This window comes from Staurois parvus, unplaced genomic scaffold (assembly GCF_062004578.1).
Source record: "Staurois parvus isolate SC_StPar_1 unplaced genomic scaffold, SC_StPar_1.0 ptg000230l, whole genome shotgun sequence".
Classification (NCBI taxonomy): domain Eukaryota; kingdom Metazoa; phylum Chordata; class Amphibia; order Anura; family Ranidae; genus Staurois; species Staurois parvus.
In genome coordinates, this window is record NW_028318026.1 from 4,775,288 (window position 1) to 4,798,512 (window position 23,225).

At 41.5% G+C, this 23,225-nt stretch overlaps 1 protein-coding gene across 2 annotated transcripts in view; it reads left to right on the forward strand.

The window, feature by feature from the left end:
• Window positions 1-23,225, forward strand: part of MMP16 (matrix metallopeptidase 16) — a 307,082-nt gene that overhangs the window by 213,443 nt on the left and 70,414 nt on the right. For both annotated transcript variants that reach the window (XM_089679703.1, XM_089679704.1), the window contains one exon: window positions 18,891-19,052. In XM_089679703.1, coding sequence (XP_089535829.1) covers window positions 18,891-19,052 — 162 coding nt within the window. The remainder of the gene's footprint in view (window positions 1-18,890; window positions 19,053-23,225) is intronic.

Here is a 23,225-nt window from a genome sequence, read left to right on the forward strand (position 1 = left end):
GGATAATGAGTTCCTGGTAGCTTCACGTTTAATTCTTTTCAAACCTTTGGCAGTTAATTTGCATCTATTTCTCTACATGTTTCTTGCGGCCCCTATGATGATTTGGTAAAAAAAACTCATTTGCCATGTCAGGCGTGAGAAGAGAGGATGGCTACTTTCCTACATACAATAGGACCATGGAGAACGAATGTAGACACCTCTAACAGGAATTCAGACCACAGCAGCTGAAAAAAGGAATTTGGAGGTTTGAAGAAAGCTGAGAGCAATAGAAGGTATTTTCCGGAATTAAGAATACATACATGAATAGATTTTTTTTTTCCCCACACTGGAGATTAGTCGCTTGAGATGCCAAAGGATGCACAGCCTACCTTCTCAAAGCCTTCCATTTTTCATTCAGGTAATGCTGAAATCCATCAATCCACCCCATTTCCTCTTGTCAATAATCTGATGCTCTGGAAAACTCTTTTGCTTGCCTGTCTGTAACAAAGGAAAATAAGTTTTACTGCACACTTCAGGCTTCTTGCTGTCTCTCACATACAGAAAACCTGAGGAACTACCTAGTGTTTCTCAGCCACCCCACAGCTTCCACCTTTCTTTGAAAGTCTGAATGTAATTGGTAATGTTAGTAGCAGAAACTTGTGCAGCAAATTTTTGACTTCAGCACAGTTGCAGGGTTTGATGGATAGCATTAGGACTTCAATGATTTCACTTATTGCCTATAGTTGTCATTCATAAAGTGTTGTGGAAAATAGATTTATGCATTTTTAAAGGGGCAATCCACCTAAGCATTTTTTGTGTAGGAGTTACAGATAACTACGTCTGCTTCAACACTCCATTGTTACACTGATTTCTGTAACCTTGCAGAGTGTTTGAACAGTGTGTATGGCAGTCTTTCCTTGACTTGAATGAGGAAATGTTTAAACACACACTTTGTGGATATAGCACTTTAATTTAGTGTCGATCAAGCAGAAAATGTATGGCTTTCCAGCTGCTATGGATTTGGAATATCCAGATGATTCTGTGGAAATGAATGTTTGCAGCCACCCCCAAAGGCTGGATAGAGTGAGAGTTGGGAATTATGGGGCTGCTGCTGTTTCTGTATTTTGATTCCCATGACCTCCATCATAAGCCATGAGAACCTATTAGGAACAGTGGCAAAATGACTGGCATTGCTGAACATATAACAACTGTTGTGCCTTGGGCAAAGGAAGTCTTTCCTGCATATAGTTTTATTATTGTCTAGGTTGTGAAGTGAACCTGTGTCCAGACAGTGCACACTAAAGTATGCTGAATAAGTGGTGAAAGCACTTTCAAACAAGTCCTAATTCACCTCTGTAGTTTTAGGTATTGTGGAGAAATTAATCTTCAAACCTATGACAGATGCACAGAAATCTTTGCTTTTTTTTTTTCTATGAGAGCAGATTTGGGCAGGCTACCAGCCCTCTAATGTAAACCAGGAAGTTTTTCTTAGCTGTTAAAAAAAAATGAAATAGACTCAAATCTTTGTTGTGATCTTCAAGAATTAATTACTTCATGTAACAAGCACCTAGAGAGGTGAGCAAGGGCTTGTTTTAAATCTCTATTAGGCCTTGGTTACATAGGGTGGTAAACACAGGTGGTTGAGCCACAGTTTTACAGTAACCCCCTCCCCCCCTCAACCACCCACCTAAAAGTTGGCATGCGGCAGGGTTGTACACATGCCATGCAGTATAGCTTCCTGAATGCCTGGCAGCCTCTGCTCTTCTGCCCCCTGAGATAGAATCCACCACAGATTGCTTTCAGAGGGTGGCAAGGACTGCTGCCTGTGTGAATGAACCCTTACTGCCCGTTACAAATAGTAGTTTAATGTCTATAGTCTGGGTAATGGTACACTTTTTAAAGTTACCCTAAATGTATTAAACGAACAACTGTCAGAACAAGCCATTCTTTTCCACCTAGGGATCTATTCACCAGCATCCTGCAGTTCAGCTCCTTAGTAGCCAATCAGCAGAGACCAAGATTGCCACGGGTGTGCCTATGCAGCACCTTTGAGAAAAGTCATTTGCATAAGTGCTTAGGAAGGGTGGGTATAACGGATGCTGACAGTTTTTATATTCATTTTAGTGGTTTAATTTAATTATTTTACCATCAATTCACAAGGTGCTATTTATTTATTTCCGGTACTTATATAGCACTGTGAGTTTACGTAGCACTTTACATATATATATATTGTACATTTACATCAGTCCCTAACCCTCAAGGGGTGTACAATCTAAGGTCACATTCATTCATACACATACTAGGGCCAATTTGGACAGGAATCAATTCACCTACCAGCATTTCTTTTTAGAGTGTGGAGGAAACCCACACAAGCACAGGGAGAACATGCAAACTCCATGCAGGAGGTGCCATGGTCAGGAATCGAACCCATGACCCATTTACTGCAAGGCAGACGCGCTAACCACTAAGCCACTGTGCCGCTATTGATTTCAATCATATTCTAACTGAAACATACATCTGTAAGGGGTGCATTCTTCCCAAAGACCACAAATATAAGGAGCATTCTTCCCACTGATTACCATGCTAATGTACCATGAGCTGGAAATATAGTAATTATTGGCAGGGGTTTCCTTGAGACATAAAAGTTCCTTCAAGGGTTCTTCCATCTAGAAAAAAAAAAAAATTGAGAAAAGCTGATCTAGAGTAAACCCTGCCCAGACCCCCATTGTCTATATGAAGGGTGCAGTTATTATGAAGCCTTGCTTACAGCTTTTGATAATATACTGCAAAAATGAGCAGTTCACATCTAGATAGTTGTAGCCAGTCGAGTATGGTTCATCCATAGGAATAAATGGGACCATGGCACATCTGTGGGACAGTTTCCTTGAAGAGACTGACGCCGTCATAGCTATAGATGGAGCAAAGAGGAGGGTAAATCTTTTTTTGGCTACTAGATCTTCATGGGGGCATTTTGTAAACATGGTGGAATCATGCAAAGGTATGTAAATATATAAAAATTGAGGGTGGTATACTGTTCTTTCTTCCTCATTGCACCAATAGAGTCCTCATCATGATGTGTTTTAGAGCTGTGGGTTTCATGCTCACATGATTCCGTGTGGAATTTTTTGTAGCAATGAGGGTATGTCGTGGTGTTGAGGTTGACATTTTGCACAGGGGTCCTGAGTTGCTTACCTACATGGTCGCTGCATTTCACAACAGCTGGAGAGTCGCAGGACGCCTGTGTTTTCTTACAAGATCACTATATGCAAAGAATTCCTAATGTCACAGTTTCATGCCTGGTTACAGTCTGATGCTTTTTAATTGCTTCACTCTTATGATGTGCTGACAGTTCCTGCTCCCAGTAGAGTGAATTCTCCAAAACGTTTTTTTCCTCAACAACGAACACATTTTATGTTGATGAAACATAGCAAGTACAGTTTAATTACTTGATTGCCAATCATCTGAAAACTGGTAATTACCCTAAGGTTTTCAGGACAGTATTTTTGATTACAAGTACTTTGGATCATTCACCTGGGCATAAGTGCCTATCTCTGCACTACAGCTGCCAATTTCACGTAAAACTTATTTTCTCACTGCACATGCAATTTCTCATTGAAGATAATGAAACAGAGCCACCGTGGGCCTCGCGTTTAAAATGTTGAGGAAAGGAAATTGGTAGTAGTGACACGAGGACCTACAAGTAATATTTCAGCCAGCATGTTTGTAGTGCACTGTGATTTAAATTACTGGGGTTCCATTTCCCTTACCTTCTTTCCCAAGCTAAACTGCACTGATTCTCTCTAACCGCCACCTTCCAATACACACACCGCCACCACCCCAGCTTTTAACTACCTTTGTTCCAGAGCTCCAGCCCACTACAGTGTGTACACACTTTAGGACTAAAGTCTTTTTTTGACGACTGGAAATCCTCAGATACGATCCTATTCAAGTCAATTGAGTGCATGTGTGCTCAGCAATGTTTCACTGTTGGAAGATGCGGGCAACAGCCCTAAGGTAAGTAAACATCCAAAGCAGCCTTTCTTAACCTTTTTAACATGGGGGAACCCTCAAACTAACTTTCTGGTCTCAAGCAACCCCTGCTAATAATTTCTGTATTCAAAGCTCACGGTACATTCGCATGATGGTCACTGGGAAGATTGCTCCCTACATTTAAAGTCATTGGAGAAAATCATTGGGGTTAGTTATTACTTATCTGAGAGGCAGACATTGCTTATTGCTCAAGGAACCCATGGTAATCTCTGGAGGAACCCTACAGTTCTACAGAATCCTGGTAGAGAATGGCTGATCTAAAGGGTTAGTGTAGTTTAGTTTAGGGCTGGGGAGTGTTGGTTAATGATAATTTAGAAAAAAAGTTGTCTGTACTCTGAAGTCCAACTGAAAGTGGGACAACTATTCCCAACACCACCACCACTTGGGTTTTTGGAGCTGTAGTTTCTTGTGGAGACTTGCACGTCACACAGAAAAGACACAGAAGCATTGCTGAAAGGTCTCCCCATGACTTCCATACTATGGGAGCGGATGTGCAAGAGGATACTTGAGGGCATGATTATTAGCTGCAATTTAGGCATATTATTTATTTCAGGTACTTATATAGCACCACCAATTTACACAGCACTTTACACATATATATTGTACATTCACAACAGTCTCTAACCCTCAAGGGGCATACAATCTAAGGTCCCTAACTCACATTCACACACACATACGAGGGCCAATTTAGACAGGATCCAATTAACCAAGTCTTTGGAGTGTGGGAGGAAACTGAAGTACCCAGAGGAAGTCCATGCAGGCACAGGGAGAACATGCAAACTCCAGGCAGGTGGTGCTGTGGTTGTGATTCAAACCAATGACCCTAGTACTGGTAGGTGGAAGTGCTAACCATTTAGCCACTGTGCTGCCAATATCATACATTTTTCCAGAGAAGCTTGCTGCTTAACGTTTAAATAGGAGCTGCAGACATTATTGTTTATAAAAGAAGCAAGCATCCAAATACACAGTTGCCTTACACATAGCATTTGCCAAAGGATTTGGCATAGCTTGCCTGGTGACCTGACTTTTCTCTGCTACAGTTAACTAGTGATGGAAGGTCCTACTTGTCCCCAGCCTGTAAAAGGACAGTGGAATAACAGAATACTGAGTTATCCCTCTGTGGTGCGTTTTTCACACGACATTCAGAAAACGCACAGGTGCATTTTTTATGCGGTTTTTTTTCATATTTTCCATTGATTTCAATGGGGAGGTGCATTGTGTGTTTTTTTTTTTTTTTGTTTTTGTTTTTTTGTTATTTTTACCATACCAAACCTGCACCGAAAATGCAGCAAGTGGGATTTTTAAAAACACACCTGACCCGCAGTTGATCAGTGTGCAGAGTTCAATAGGAATTTGTGGTCACGTGTTTTTCTTCCGCTTTTTTTAACGCAAAAGCGGAAGAAAAATACATCAGTGTGAAAGCCGCCTAAATCACAATATTTATTGTACCACCAAACTGTGTATAGACAAGAAGAGTAATGAAAGATGCTTGCCGGGTACCTTTAACATGGGTTGTAATAGACTCCATCTTGGATGACGTTCTCTGCCTCTCTGTAAACCCCAAATATGAACAAAGCATATCCCTCTATAGTGTGTACTTGTCTCAATCCAGCGCACCAAGTGTAATTTCTGTCTACTGCTTCCTTCCTGTGCTATCCGCATGAGTCACTTCTGACAAGTTTTCTTGACACCAAGAAAACTGTGTGGGATGTTGCCATGTCATGAATGATCCTCCAGTTGAGGGGAGGGACGGCAGAGGGGAGAAAGAGAAGACAGAGATGCCGGGTGTCTGGGGCCAGTGTAGCAGCTGAGCTGCCACTCCTTCCACTGTTCCTCTCCTCAAACACAGTCCCGGCTGCCAGCTTCTGATCACTGCTGATCACTGTGGAGTTCTAGCCCTTCTCTTCTTATTCATCAGCGGAGACAGAGCTGCGCCTGTGGAGGAAGGTTATGTCTGACTCTGATGTCTCGTGTTTGTGTGACCCAGACGGACGGCCTGACATCCATCACATGTGCAATGTGTCAGTGAGTGATGACATCATCACGATCCCACAACCAACTCTTCTAGTGCCTGCTGATCTGTGTCATTGTTGGTGGTGTACAATATCTAATAAGGGCATGCAACTCACAAAAGAGGTGTCCAGACAGACACCAGCTTGACCAGCAATGCACAGCACTGAAGTAGTGGACGATCCCCGCTCACCGTGGTACCGCCCCTTGATGGCGTCGTGGTGACGAAACACGCTGGGCGTGGCCTACTCGATGTTGACGTCAGGACGCTCTTTTCCCAGTGTGTGTCGGAGGTGATCCGCGGTGAGCGGGGATCGTCCACTACTTCAGTGCTGTGCAATGCTGGTCAAGCTGGTGTCTGTCTGGACACCTCTTTTGTTTGGTATTTTAATAAATATATACGTGTTTTAAACGTACTGCACCATTATGTCTTTTCCTTTGTCCCTGAGTGTGACTCATGCATATATGGAGATACGGAGTTAATGGAGAGATTCATTATGAGATCTTTGGCTGCAGAGCATTGCTTCTGGTAGTGATATGCTGTCCTTTATGCCGATTACCATTATTGATCACCTGGACGTGACTACTATTGAAAATTACTACATCTAGTACCTGGATATCGTTTACCCATCGCTCCCAGAGCACAAGCGCTATTGCTGGTCTATAATTTGATCAGCATTTGGATCTGGTGAGTCCATCTAATTCATTTGGTGGTGGATTATTCACAGTGTTATGAATTCACAGAGGATATTCTGAGTTTGTTTTTGGACTTGCACAGATTTATTATGGACACTTAATTATATGGTGATATATATTTTTATTTAGCGCATGCCCTTATTATATATTGTTCACTTTGCCAAATTCATTTCTTATATATTTTAAATTTTTTTTGGTTGGGTGTTGCTGCTAACACACAGTTGATTATTGTTATATAGTGTGGCGCTTTTTCTATTGATTTATTTAGTGTTGGTGGTGTGATGTGTCGTGTCGGATCTGTCACTGTGTGGGATCGCTCGGTTCCACTGCCTGCTGTCGCAGCATGCTATTTACCCCTATTGCCAGCAGAATTCAAGCCTGGGATCTGAGTGTGACTTCATCATCCTCCACTCACTGCAACTGTCACCCTCCCACTGTCAGCCACAGATACAGTCCATCTGTGACACTGATTTTGTCTTTAATATTGGTGCTGGTGGCATCTTATGGCACTTATTTTTGCAAATTAAAAGAAATTTAGCAGTTTCATGTTTTTTCTACTGTTTTTTAAATTTTTCTGTTTGTTTTAATTTATCTGTTTTTGTTTTTTTTTTTGGTGGGGGGTGCCCAAGTAGTTGGTCCTGCCCATGGTGCAAAATATTCTAGCACCGGCCCTGAAAACAGTTAATCTCTGTATTACCTGAGGATAGTCACTTCACTGGGTATATGGAAGGGTGCACAGATGGGCTGGATACTGATGGACCTTGAAGTTGAATATGTATCATTTCCTGCTGATAAAATGCTACTTCTTGGCAACCCATCCTATGCTTTATTTTCAGGCAAAAACTATTTTCCCAACCACCACATAGTCTCACGAGAACAGATTTGTTCATGGTCTTTACTCAAATTTGCGAATTAAAAGAAAAAAAAAAGACTGCAAATTTTAATAAATAATAAATAACCAAAAAAAAACGACCTAGTGCTTTTTTTTTTTTTTTTTTTCTCCTATTGCACATCCCTTGATGTACCTTAGTGCATCAAGACAGGTATGTTTACTCTTAGCAATAAAAACCCTGTTGGGACCTGAACAGTTTGCTTCCAGGACATAAATCTATTTTTCTAGCTGCACTTAAAATTGGGTCAGATTCAGATGACCTATATGAGGACATGAATTAAACTAGGGCTTCCTCAAACATTCTTGCTTTTTTTCTCTGCTGGGAGTTGAATGGCTTGGCTGTCAATCTGCCAATTTAGTGTTCAGACAAGAGGTTAGCCATGCAGTTCTCACAAATTAGTTGGACAGTCTGTTTACTGTCAACCCACATGGCTCAAATTTCACAGGAAAAAAAAAGATTAAAAACTACTTCAGTAATACCTCTGTTTACAAAGCACATCTGGCATTTACATGGAATAATACTTGACAAAGAGCTCTGGTCTAATTAAAAAGTAGGCAATTGTTTTAGCATGAGGGACTTTCAAAACCAAAAAGAATCAGCTAACGCTTTTACTATTTTATTGCAGATGCTAGCATGTAGGCAGGTGACTACAATGTAAGTTAGGGGTATTCATGTTGCCCAAGTAGGGTAAAGGGTAAATGCTAGGCCTGCCGGTTTCCCAGGCTTTTGCTGGGACTGCCCTCCTCCCTGTGATACTCTTCTTGGGAAGGTCAGCGTTCCAGAAAGGACCACATGGGAGCTAGCTTCACGGCCCGTACTAGCAGGATTTAGACCTTGTAATAAACGTACAACTGCCTGAGGAACCTCCAGCAATGGACACTACCATTTATGGACTCAAACTTATGCAGGTATGCCTGGGCAGCCATGGAGTAGATAGGAAGACAGATTTTTGCGCTATATCTTGTAACTGTGCAGAGGTGCTTAGTAAAGTGCCTTAAACTGTTTTTGAGCCTGGTCTGAAGTTACTCGAGAAATGCATGGTGATACATGTTGTATGGAAGAAACAAGGCCTGTTAAAACACACATGGAGTAGAAGAGGAAGTTTGTCACAAGGAGTAAACTCGGCAAGAGACAGTGGAGATTAGTTGCCACGGGTAACCACAATTGGGTCAAGTGTTACGCAGCCAGATGTTAAAGCGGAGTTCCACTCAACCTATCAAAAAATAAGTCAGTGGCTACAAAAACTGTAGCCGCTGGCTTTTAAAAAAACAGCCACTTACCTATCCCTCGGTCCCGTGGTGTGTTCCCCGCAGCTTGTTTCACCGGCTGTCTTGCTGGCCGGCATCTTCAATGTGGGCACCTGGCTGTAGTAGCTTGCAGCTTCACAGCCGGGAACCCACTGCGCATGTGCGAGTAGCGCTATGCTTCGTGAATGGTCCTGTAGTCTTCTGGGACCTGTCACATGTCCCAAAAGACTACAGGGAGGGAGGGAGGACACCTGCTTTCGTTCGCCTAGGCGATCAGACCGGACGTGGGAGTGGGTACCTGTCAAATTCGGGTACCCGCTCTCCAAAGGTGCCAATCTTTAATGGGGAGTGGGGGATCAGTCCTTAAAGCGGAACTTCCCCTTTTGGGTGGAGCTTCGCTTTAAGGAGCGGTACCAGGCTTGGGTGACAGGTAGTTTGGTATTGATGGGGGTTGGTAGTCCACCTCCCTACCTAGCGTATCTGGGACTGAACCTGCAGTATAGAGACCCCATGTCTCAAATGTGAATTGTGTGCTCAAATGAGGTCCGCTCTAGTGCATGGCAGGTCCTCTTTCTGTCACTGGGAGTGAGGTGGCAGAGGATTCCTCGTCTCGAGAGGACCTAAGCTCAGTGGTGTACCTCCTAAATGCAACGTTCTGAGAGAAAGGTGTGTAGTGACATGGAACAACATGTTTTACAGAGAGACTCTAGGTCATACAGCTGCACATGGTGTACGGTTCATCTCTAAGCCAGGGTTCCGCCTTAATGTTGGCTCTCACATGAACGCCGCCCTGCCTGGTCCACGGCATTCATGAGCATATACTATAGAAAGCTACTCCCATGAGCATGGGTGAGGTGGCCCCACCCACAAGCATGCTATTTTGCAGCCCTCCATTGTGAATCATCAGTTGCATGACTAGGATTTTGAAGAATCGTGGGGTAACCATGGAGGTAAAATCTACAAAGCTTTGTGACATATAGTGGGAATGGTCAAACCATAAGAAATATTGCTTGAGCTAAGCCTGCAAGCTGTAATCACTGTACTAATATGTTAAAAAGTAGTTTAGACTACTGAGATTGCACTGACAAAATGAGCACACACTTCCCTAGTGGTTTCTGTCCCTCACCTGTCCATGAGCACAGAGATGTAAATATTCTTGTAGTCCCAGAATTATGCTGCATTGAACTGCCATTTGGTTGACAGGCACTATGCAGTACATACGTTGTATGAAGATTGTTAAGATCCAAGCAATGTTTACCAGCATGTTAAACATAATATAGAAAGATAAACCCAAAAACAGTTACCACATTAAGTAATATAATTAATTCCATATGCCTAACTAGATGTCCATAGTGGACCCCAGATGGTGACTGCTATTGATCTATAGGCATTCTTCTCTTCTGTCCGGCATAACCTGTAGATTATGTCTGCAAAGAGAATCTTCCATTTATACAGTATATCTAAAGTGTAATTCAGCCAATACAAAAATTGTTAATTATTATTGAAAAAGGTAGATACACTTACTAGTCCTTGTGGTCCATCAATATCTCACAGTCCTCACAGTCAAGATTTTTCTGCTGGTTTTCTTCTCTTGTGCCACAATTTTCAATCCAGGAATATCAGAAGCCAGCTTTTAAAAGTCACAATGATGCACCACTAGATCCAACACACAGAGATGTAGCTGGCTGTTGTCATGTATGTATTCATAAACTTTTACAAGATTTCAGCCTTCTAGGATGTGTGACATGGATATCTCAGGTGGCAACTTGGGCTATGACACGCTCACCTAGATGAAAAATGAGGAAGTGGCAGAGAAATTCATAGAAAATTAAATATTTACTAAACAAATTAAAATCTATATATGATTATGCTAGATTAAGGGGGGAGGAGATACAGGGGAAACTCGAAAAAAGTTAATATTGTGCAAAAGTTCATTTATTTCAGTAATGCAACTTAAAAGGTAAAACTAATATATGAGACAGACTCATTACATGCAAAGCAAGATAGTTCAAGCTGTGATTTGTCATAATTGTGATGATTATGGCTTCCAGCTCATGAAAACCCCAAATCCACAATCTCAGAAAATTAGAATATTGTGAAAAGGTGCAATATTCTAGGCTCAAACTGTCCCACTCTAATCAGCTAGTTAAGCCATAACACCTGCAAAGGGTTCCTGAGCCTTTAAATGGCCTATCAGTCTGGTTCAGTAGGAATCACAATCATGGGAAAGACTGCTGACCTGACAGTTGTGCAGAAAACCATCATTGACACCCTCCATAAGGAGGGAAAGCCTCAAAAGGTAATTGCAAAAGAAATTGGATGTTCCCAAAGTGCTGTATCAAAGCACATTAATAGAAAGTTAGGTGGAAGGGAAAAGTGTGGAAGAAAAAGGTGCACAAGCAGCAGGGATGACCGCAGCCTGGAGAGGATTGTCAGGAAAAAGCCATTCAAAAGTGTTTGGGACTTTCACAAGCAGTGGACTGAGGCTGGAGTCAGTGTATCAAGAGCCACCACACACAGAGGGATCCTGGATATGAGCTTCAAATGTTGTATTCCTCTTCTCCAAGCCGCTCCTGAACAACAAACAACGTCAGAAGCGTCTTACCTGGGCTAAAGAAAAACAGACCTGGTCTGTTGCTCAGTGGTCCAAAGTCCTCTTTTCTGTCGAGAGCAACTTTTGCATCTCATTTGGAAACCAAGGACCCAGAGTATGGAGGAAGAATGAAGAGGCACACACTGCAAGATGCTTGAAGTCCAGTGTGAAGTTTCCACAGTCTGTGTTGATTTGGGGAGCTATGTCATCTGCTGGTGTTTGTCCACTGTGCTTCATTAAGTCCAGGGTCAACGCAGCCGTCTACCAGGAGATTTTGGAGCACTTCATGCTTCCTTCCGCAGACGAGCTTTATGGGGATGCTGACTTCATTCTCCAGCAGGACTTGGCACCTGCCCACACTGCCAAAAGCACCAAAACATGGTTCAATGACCGTGGGATTGCTGTGCTTGATTGGCCAGCAAACTCGCCTGACCTGAACCCCATAGAGAATCTATGGGGCATTGCCAAGTGAAAGATGAGAGACATGAGACCGAACAATGCAGAAGAGCTGAAGGCCGCTATTGAAGCATCCTGGTCTTCCATTACACCTCAGCAGTGCCACAGGCTGATAACTTCCATGCCACGCCGCATTGAGGCAGTAATTGCTTCAAAAAGGGCCCAAACCAAGTACTGAGTACATATGCATGCTTATACTTTTCAGAGGTCCGATATTGTTCTATGTACAATCCTTGTTTTATTGATTGCATGTAATATTCTAATTTTCTGAGATTGTGGATTTGGGGTTTTCATGAGCTGTAAGCCATAATCATCACAATTATGACAAATCACGGCTTGAACTATCGTGCTTTGCATGTAATGAGTCTATCTCATATATTAGTTTCACCTTTTAAGTTGCATTACTGAAATAAATGAACTTTTGCACGATATTCTAATTTTTTGAGTTTCACCTGTAATTTTAATGAGAAAAAGTTATAAAGGTCTGTTTTTAAGATGCAAAATGAGTCATACAATGTTACCTTTAGAAGGCACCAGACGTTCCAAGGGTTAAATGCTTATTCACTCTGGGGGATGGAGTATAAGATGTAATTCCTATCTTGCTTCATGGATCTTTTCCACTCCAGGTTGTGAGTGGCCCCTCGCTGTCCTCACATACAGTACAGGTCTATTGGCCCTGCATTGTATTTGATGATGTCATCATGCAGCCATGACCCCAAGTGCCCTATAGTGGAGGCTGCGGGGGGGGACCAATTGCATAGATGGAGGGAGCCATTTTTACAATTTAATGATCAATCTATTGTACCACAAACTCAAGGTATAGGTATTTTTTGCATTAATTCCCTGAGACCTTAAAAAATATTTCAAGCATGTCTCGGGGGGTAAAAGGCTGAGAGGGGCTGGTCTACAGTAATGTTACAGTGTTGGGCAGCGCCATGGCTTAGAGATTAGCACTTGTGCCTGGCAGAAGAGTCGGCCGTTTGAATCTCAACCATGACAATAGCTGTCTGGAGATTGCATGTTCTCCCTGTTCTTGCATGGGTGTCCCCATGAATACTCCGGTTTCCTCCCACATGCCAAAGACACACTGGTAGGTTAATTGGCTCCTGTCTACATTAATCCTAGTATGTGTATGTATGCATGTGGGTTAAGGACCTTAGATTGTAAGCTGTAAGTACCTCAAATAAAATTATAAGATCACTCTTTTTAATATCTGCAGTCTCCAAAGCTGCTAACAGGTCCCCTATGTCTCTCATAGTCAATCACATGGAAGATTTCCATGTAATAGGCTCTTTCTATGTATTGGGCTATGTGTGACCACTGTTTTACTTTGTCATTTCATAGCTGAGCAGTCTTGAGTTGAGAAAAAAGGGATGTCTCATAATGCAGTGGGACCGTGTATTATTCTGATCTGTGGGGTTATATACTGGAGGAAGCAGGCCTAGACAGAAAACTGTACAGGTTGTCAGATCCTGAACAGCATATAAGTGTTCTGTCTAAAGCACTAGTACGTTTAACACAAGTACATAGTACAACATACACATGTAAGGGATACGAAATGTTGGGGTAACATATCCTTTAAGGCAAGCAATATTTAGTAGTGGTATTTTTACACTCCCCGCCCAGTTTTTTAGGTACACCTGCTTAATTGCTTTGTAACACAAATTGCTAATGAGCCAATTACATGGCAGCAACTCAATTCATTTAGGCATGTAGACATCGTGAAGACGACTTTCTGAAGTTCAAACCGAGTATCAGAATGGGGTAGAAATGGGATTTAAGTGACTTTGAACATGGCATGGTTGTTGGTGCCAGATGGGCGGTCTGAGTATTTAAAACACTGCTAATCTACTGGGATTTTCATGTACAACCATCTCTAGGGTTTACAGAGATGGTCTGAAAATGAGAATGTCCAGTGAGCAGCAGTTGTGTGGCCAAAAATGCCTTGTTGATGTCAGAAGTCAGAAGAAAATAGGCATTCGATTTCAGCTGCAATGTTCAGAAGGTAGGGTCAGAATCTGGTATAAAAATGAAAGCATGGATCCATCCTGCTTTGTATCAACAGTTCAGGTTGGTGGTGGTGGTGGTGTAATGGTGTGGGGGGTATTTTCAAGGCACTAGTAAGATGTACTCAATAAAGTGGCTAATGAGTGTATAAGAGAGTACTATAGTGTATATACTAGGGAAAATTTAGACTGGAGTTAATTAGTCTACCGTCATGTCTTTAAAGTGTGGGAGGAAATTGAAGTACCTGGAGGAAACCTATGCAAGCACAAAGAGAACGTGCATACTCCCAGGTGTCCTTGTTAGGATTTAAACCAAGGATGCCAGTTCTACGAGTCTCAAAGTAGTTGGGCAGGGGAGAGGACACTGGTGTAGAAAAAAAAAAAATAAGATCGTAATTACAGAAGAAAAAGGACGAGCATAAATTATATATGTGCTGTTCATTGTGGCAGTCTGCTCGTCTCCCCCCTTTACTGGGTGCCCAAGGGTACACTGGGGATTATGGGAGACTAGCAGTATTCCAGTTAAACTTGGTGAGCGCTTTCTTTTAGTTTGAAATATACTGTATGTGTGTATATATATATATATATATATATATATATATATATATATATATATATATATATATATATATATATACACATTTTTTTTTTAATTCGAATTCTACTTTGATGGCTTTGCAGCAGTGCTAGATTTGAATCTCAGATAACCTAGTAGAAGTCATAAAGTAAAATGTAAGAACATGGAATGTCATATTGTACATGTTACTATTCTTAACCAGTTGTACCAGACATGATTTCAATGGCCGTATTTGGCAGGTCTGCCTTTTACGGTCACAAGAATCCCAGTGTAACTGTAATGTGTGTTTTGGAAGTAAAGTTTATATATGAATTCCAATGGGTTCTGTTGTCCGTTTCTAGGGATTGTAGGCTATTTTAAATATAGATAAAAGACATCCACTGCAGTCCCTGATAACCACTCTGAAATCAAGCTAGCGTGATCTACTCCTGTTATTATTTCTAAAGCTATAACACAGTTGATGATTACTATACCAGTTTTAAATTACTCGGTTTTAAAATAGCTCTTATGATTTTCGAAGCCAAGAGCTGTGTTTCTGTTTTAATAGCCTGGGCAAGGACTTCCTTCCTTGAAGAGTCTTGCCACCATTCTCTTTTATATTGGATACACAATTCCACCTGAAGGAAATGCTAGCCTCTCCCTTCACCACTGTGTTGTCTATAATGTCCAGGGACTCTTTACTAGCATGCCTGGAAATGTAAATAAATTAGGGGGAAATTCGATATCAGGCTTAATCTCTTACAAATTTCACATTTATTACCCCCTGGGTAACTGTGGTCAATTTTCCCTTACAGGAAGAAGAAAAATTCCCACAAACACTGTTAAACCATGTAACCTTGATCTTTAGTAGTTTTAACTGTGGATGCCATTATTTGTAAGAAATAATGCTTTCTATGGTCTTGCTATGGTGGATTAAAGGAGAAGCAGGGACAAAGCTCTTTTGGCTGTACTTTTCCTGTGGTTCACAGGAGTGCACTTAGTTTTGCACTCCTGTGACCCGTATTCAGCCGACAGTGTGCTGAAGCCTGTCAGCTGACGCCACTGAGCAGGTCCAGGCTCTGGAGAGATCCCGATTTTAAAGTTGAAATCCACCCTGATTCCTGACTGGCAGCTGGCTCAGCCTCTCAGCTAGCCAGTGAGACCCTGAGTCAGCCGGTTCCACCCCTCCAAAGCTCGGTGCTCCAGCAAGCACTGGAGGGGCAGAGCAGAAAGCCAGGGACTGACAATCACTGGCTCTCTACTCACTGAAGACCAAGAACTGAGCAATTGACAGTCTTTGATCACTCGGTTCTCAGTCTTAGAGGTAGAAAGGGACATATGCAGCATCAAACCAATGCTGTATCCACCTAGATGAGTACAGATGTTTTTTTTTTCATATCCTGATCTTCTTTTAGGAAAGTAATTAAAGGGATAAAATGTGTAAATGTTAAAAATGTAAATATAAATTATAGAAGCTTGCATCACTTTTTTGTTTCTGCCTGTTCTCTAAAAACTTTCTTTTAAAAACATCTAGTTCACAGATCCCTGCTGCAGGTGTCCTCTGCTCAGTTGGTTCCATTGCCTTTCATAGTCTAGCGGAGTCATCCTTTCTTGCATGTTCCCAGGAAAGATGACAAGTGCTGTCTGCACCAACGTGCCAGCTAAGGCTGAATAAAAAGCACATGTGAAGTGGAGCTTGGAATCATGTAGTCCCAAGGAGTGGGATCTGTGTTGGATTATGTGCTTCTTGTATGGAAATTTGGGGAATCAGTGTAGTTCAAGCTGGAAGCCAGCGGTTCCACACTTTTTCAGACATTTCATTAAGCAAAAATTTGTCCTATCCTCACCTGGTCATTACAAATGTAATGGTGATGTTTATTTTGAGGCTTTAGTACTACTTTTCCCTTTCTTGCAGAAAATGTTTCTTCCCTTTAGTGCTAGCCACATGTCTTAAAGTGGAGCTCCACCCAAAAGGGGAAGTTCCGCTTTAAGGACTGCTCCCCCGCTCCCCATTAAGGATTGGTACCTTTGGGGGGGGAGCGGGTACCCTAATGTCACAGGTACCCACTCCCACTTCCGATCCAATCGCCTAGGCGACCGGAAGCGGAAGGTGTCCTCGCTCCCTCCCTGTAGTCTTTTGGGACACGTGACAGGTCCCAGAAGACTACAGGACCATTCATGAAGCTCGGCGCTACTCGCACATGTGCAGTGGGTTCCCAGCTGTGAAGGTGCAAGCTATCACAGCCGGGTGTCCACGCTGAAGATGCCGGCCTCCTAGAATACAGGACGGGCGGTGAAACGGGCTGCGGGTGACACCATGGGACTGAGGGACAGGTAAGTGGCTGTTTTTTTTAAAAGTCAGCAGCTACAGTTTTTGTAGCTGCTGACTTTTATTTTTTGACAGCGTGAGTGGAACTCCGCTTTAAGGAATAGGAATTTTGTTACCCCTTTGAGCGGAGACCACATGAGCAGAATCTGCTGCTGGGAGCGTGTAGCAGCATTTTCCCCAGGAAAAGTACATATTTTCAGTCCTTCTGTTATGGTTTATCCATGTCAGCAAAACTGTCAACCTAGATTTATGCTAACATTTGAGAACAGATCTGCTTTAAACATTCTGAAAGAGCCCCTTCCTGTACTGATGGTAAAATCTTCTATTCATAAAACTACTGATGTCCAATTGTTCTTTTTATGGTTCTTTGGGTAAAAGGTTTATTTGCCAGCTATTTTGTATTCACTTTGGATATGCTGTATGTCTGCATATTAGGTAAAACACGTCTTTTGTTCCAAACTAAACAAACACAGTTTTTCTAATCTTTCACTATAAGTGATACATCCTATTCCTTTCACTAAGGGGTTTTGCACATGTGGGTTTGTGTTTTGTAAGTTTCTGGAATGCAATGTTTGAGTGTTGAATTGGGTCTTGTGTTAGTCCCAAGTCTTCTCCATCATAGATAGTTAAATTCTACGAACTTGATAAAGACTATATATCCCCTCGCTTTCTCACCTTCTGGTGAAGGGTCATCAGAATCCTTGGCCTGTCTTAGGGTTCATGTACACGGGACGTTTAGAAAACTTATCGGAATGATGGAAACTGACTGCTGGAAAGCGTAGGTTAAAAAACGTCTGTTTAGCCACGTTTGCATACCGCGTTTATGCGCGTTTGCATTTAGAAGTGTTTTTTATGTTAACCTCAGGAGACCTTCCAAAATGCCCAGAATGCACTGAAAAACAGTAAAAAATTAACTATTTCAAACATTTTGAGAGAAATAGAGAGAACAGAAGCAGAGAGAGCCGTATGTGTTGAGATTACCTGTCTTTTCTGGTTGTATTCATTATGGATCCCATCATGAGCATAATGCGGCACGTTCTACCATTTTTTCCTTCACACAAAACCTGGAACTGACTGCGCTGGTGTACCGAGTCCATTTGAATACATGGAAAACACTTTGCATGCATTTCTGATGATGAAAAAAGGCTCTGGACAGCATCAGGATATGGAACAGTTAATAAACGCTTATAAACGCGGTTAGCTGCGTTTACACGCATTTGGTGTTTTGACACACTGATAAAATCTACTCCTGAACGCAAGTTTGGTACGTTCAAAAAAACGACTGTAAACTCAACTGCCTGTAAACGACTGTAAACAACTATGTGTACATGGACACATAGGAAAACATTAGGGAGAGTTCAGGAGATGCTAAAAAAAAAAAAATGCAGAAAAGCTCCTAAATGTGAGTTTATCAGCTGCAGTGTACATGAACCCTTACAGCAACAAGCACAGCAGCAGTGTAGATCACAAGCTTGGGGGAACAGCAGTAGAAGACCAGAATTCAGAGGACAGCAGGAGGAATGAAGACTGATCTCAACAGGATGAGGTTTCGGTTGGAGAGGACATTCTGCTTTTGATGACACTACAAACATGGTGGCATAGAATTGTAGACTCTTCTTGGAATTCTTTAAAATCACATAGCACTAAGCTAAAACTAGATGGTAATAGTAGATGTTTTATTGATGTGTTAATAAGGTTACGTTGTGTATTGTCAGCCATTTATGCCAAGTTAACTGGAATGAATGGAGTACAGAAAGGCACAACAGAGAATACAAGTAGCACCTGTCATAAATTAAAGGGTGTTCGCATTGATGTGACTGCTTCACTTTAGTTTGTCCTGATAATGCAAACAATTAGTGACAATAATGTGAAATGATCTTTAACACCTGCTGGCCTTTTGCAATTTATGCAATTACAAGAGAAATTGTCGTCCCCCCCCCCCCCCGTCCCCCCCACTGTTCTGAGCCTTCTCTTAAACGAATTAAGTAGGATTTGAATGGTTCATGAGTGTGTAATTACATTATTGATTACATTCTTTGACAAAAGAGTTTTCTTTTTTTTTTTTTTTTCCTCAGGAAATGACCTATTTCTGGTTGCTGTACATGAATTGGGTCACGCGTTAGGATTGGAGCACTCCAACGATCCAACAGCTATAATGGCACCTTTTTATCAGTACATGGAGACAGACAATTTCAAGCTACCTACAGATGACTTACAGGGAATTCAGAAAATATATGGTATGTTCCTAATCAACCTTTTAGCTTCCATTACTGTCTCTGATTTGTGCTAGTCTTATCCCACTGCCAAGCATAACATATGTGGTGTGTGGTTTCTTGAAGGTTAGAAGGTTAGATTGAGCCAGATGTGAGTTAATACTGTGCTTTAGGACTAGTAAATGTCAGGAAATATTATTTTACCTCCTTGGCACACAGTTTTTGATGTGCTCAATCAACTAGATAAACTTGCCTTATGCAGATTTCTGTGAAGATCCTACATCTGGATCAGCAATTCAAATACATACTGTAAATATACTTATATATGTTTTTCTGTTCTTACCCATGTTCCATTTTTTATGATGGGGTGGGGGGAAGGGAAGTCCACTGTAACATATAAGCAGCATAGTTTCTCAAATTTTATTTGCTTCAAGATGTGGTGAGACCTTCAACTAATGGAACTTGGATTGTTAAGCTGCAAATTGGCATTTCTGAAATTCATTAAAGTTTGTACCCTTTTGTACATTTCCAAGTCCCCCCCAAAGCACTTTATCTCCCTGTCACGTACCTGGTAGAAGATGGAATTGAAGAGGTTGGCTTCTTTTGTATCTCCAGCCCAGGCCCCACTGAAGGTGGAATAGATGGTGCCAAGGGAGAGGAGGAATACGAGTGCTGGCAGGTGTTGATAGCAGAGCTTGCAGCTGGAGGTGCAGGCTTGGTAAGTCAGGCAGGACATCGGGCCAGAATCAGATGTGATGTATGCTGGACCAGTCGAGGTTAAAGGGTCACTCTGTATGTACTGCAGGTTCTGGAAGTGTGGCTTGTCGAAGCTCTCAGCTGGCTTTAGGCAGGAACACACTGCGAGTGGGTATGAAGGACAGCTAAAGCAGACACTCAGAACTAGTATGAAGTCAAGTTGGAAGCCGGAGCAAGGTCACAAGGGTAGCCAAGGTCAATAGCAGGTGGGCAATAAGGTACCAAAACGTAAGCAGAAGCATGGTCAGGAGTGAGGCCGAGGTCAGAAACGGATGGACCGAGGTACAAACAGAATCCAGGTTCAGGTCAGTAACAAGCCAGGTTATAAACGGAAAATCATATACAGAATACACTCAGGACTCAGGTTAAGCTGAAGACCAGTCAGCACTGGCAGTGAGCAAGAGCTTCCTTTAAATAGCCTATCTGGCATCAGAAACCGTAGGCATGCTCCTGCATGAATGCACACGTGTGCATTCAGGAATGTGCACACGCTCATTTCTATGAGCAATGCGCCTATGCACATTTCTTTTCGCGATGTTGGGCACGTGCACATATCTATGTCCAGTCACCTTATAGGAATTCCCTTATATTCCCATATCATTTGACATGCTGCATTTTCCTATTAACACAATGTCTTATTTTTATATGCCTCCCTTTCATTTCCATTGGAATGCTCTGGACCAATGACACACTGGGCGATTTGGGATTGAAGCGTGTTATAAGCCTTAAGCCAGGCATATACTGTACATGATAAAGAATTTACTCCTGCGCTGCCTCAATGTGACCATGTAATGAATAATAATGTATAGAGCTGCTGCTAGCATTAAAAATTGTGTTCCCACAACATAAACATAAACAAATAAAATAAACATAATGCTGCGCTGCTAATGTGAAATATACACACCAAATCATCAAACAATTGAATATGAAAACATCAGATATACATATAACGTGCATAAATCATAAAAATAAAATGTCCATAGAAACAAGTCCACGTGAATATGAATTAGAACAGTGTATCGTGAATATAGCTTTACATCAACTTCCTTCACAACTCCATAGGATTTCTCACATGCTCATATAACCAACACCATCTCTTGACGTGCTGCACTACATGCAGATTGTGCCACCTCAATGCTCACCGAACAAAAGGAATGTGCTTCAGATAATAAATACTGTGAGGTTCCTCCACTCTCCTGGTCATCCACAGTTTTACAACTACTGGGTGTCCTCTTTCCTTTCCCTTGATCTCCGAACCAGAGAAAAAAAAACCTTTAAGGGTTGCTTGGGATCAAATCTCCTGTTCAAGAGGCATGTGTAGCAGATAGCTGACTGGCAGCAGCAAGTGGACCCTGTGGGTCTGGGGGACATGTTGGCCGCAATCATCAATTGTTTGATGATTTAAGTATATTTCTTATTCGCAGCGCACCATTAAGCTTATGTTATTTATATACTGTACATGGATCAAAATTCAGATGGTTCAGCAGGGACTTGCCGAATTTAAAAAAAAAAAGAATCATGTATGGACCTATAGTCCTGGAATGTGCCTCAACCGATGGGACACTTGATAATGTATCATCTATCTAAGACAGGCTTTTTCTTTCTTTGTAGAGCTTTCCCCTAATTTTATTGTCTTTATGAAATGGCAAGATCATTTTTAACCCTACTGTATTCAAAACCAAAAAAATTGCCTTTTTATATAGATTAAGGTAAACTTTTTAAACCATCACAGTTGTAATATTCCCTGTGTAGGATTCACACTCGCTGATCTTTCTTGTTGCTGAACTTCTGTTTGAATTCCTCAATTTTAATAACCATTAGGCCTATATTCCCTGGGAGATATTCTACGTTTCAAAAAGCTTATTTTTTTGTATAAATAAGCCTTCAGACCCGTTAGTCTCAGCGTAATTTTCTCACATTGAAATGCTGGTGAAATATGAACTGTTAAATGGCATTAGTGTGCTCAGCAATACATAGCCAATGTTCAAGAGACAGACTCTGTTTCTGTGCTAGAGAAGTGTTACATGTCAATGTTTCACTGCCTAGAACGAAGTCACTGAGAGCCATTGATAAGTTGTGTTGACTGTTGAAACTCTGATTTTTGGACTTTGTCCATGGAGAAAAGGCTGGATGTGCGTTTTGTTTGGCAGTAAATGTGGACGCGTGGGAGATTAAAATGTGCTTTTGCTTAATAAAGGTATGATTATAATTTACTGAAAACACACCGACTTTTTGCAGCCTGTTCCAGTGTCATAACTTACGTTACTTTTTTATTCTGAGTTGTATAAAACTCAGCATTCTTTCACGTTTGTTTTTTGATGAGTAAGCCCTTTTCTTGGGATTCGCATGCATGAGAATAATTTTTAAATGTTTGGCATCTACACATTTGGAAAAATGGCTCCTGTCATCTTTATTGCTGACATGTCACTTATTACTTTGCATAAACATTTGATTCCAAGTTGAGAGTGGTGCAGTAAGATTGCAATCTGTGATTGGGTTGTTGGCAAGCATAGAGCTGACCCATATATTTATAACAGGTGTATGATTTCAAAGAGGCATTTGCTGCCATTATTCTAATTTTTGAAAATTAAATACAGATTATTATTAAAAATATTAGTAATATTAGATATTAAACACAGGTTTCAAATATACATTTATTGCACAGTACAGTTGGTCGTTTGATTAATTAAAAAATTATATAAATTCAACACAGTCAGCATCTCATCTTCTAATACCCAGATAAGCCCTGAAAACCCATCTCTTCAGGGAAGCCTACCCCACCCCCTGCTAGCCTGCCGACCTCCGCCACTCTTCCTACCACTCCATCCTCCACAGCTATCTCCTCCTGTACCACTATCCCCTCCCTCCTAGATTGTAAGCTCGAAAGAGCAGGGCCCTCGATCCCCTCATGTTTTGCATTGTGTTGGTATTGTTCTGTCACATGTTCTGTCCCCCTTTGTAATGTACAGCGCTGAGCGAACCATTGGCGCTTTATAAATACTGTATAATAATAATAATAATAATTTCTCCATGATTGTTTCATTTTTTTAAAATGGGGAATCATTGCATACTTGATAAGTGAAATCAACTTAAGACTGGTAGTAAATGCCAGTTTAACACAGTTCACCAAAGTGCAGCTTTTTATATTGACTATTTAAAAAAAAAAGGCACGTGCACTATACGGCTCCACTCTTCTGGAAAGATTTTGGAGTGTCTGCCAAATGTATCCGGTTTCCCATAGGGTTCTGGTTGTACTCACTTCCTATGCTATTAACAAGTGTTACCAAGATGGTAAATCTCTCCAACTGTGAAACTAAAGAATATAAGAAAATGCAAAAAAATCTTGTTCTTAGCAGTGTCCACAGAGGGCTTTATCCCATGTGTCCCCAGTGGAGAGATTTTCTCTTCCTTCTTGTCCCAGTAATAAGTGTCACCAAAACA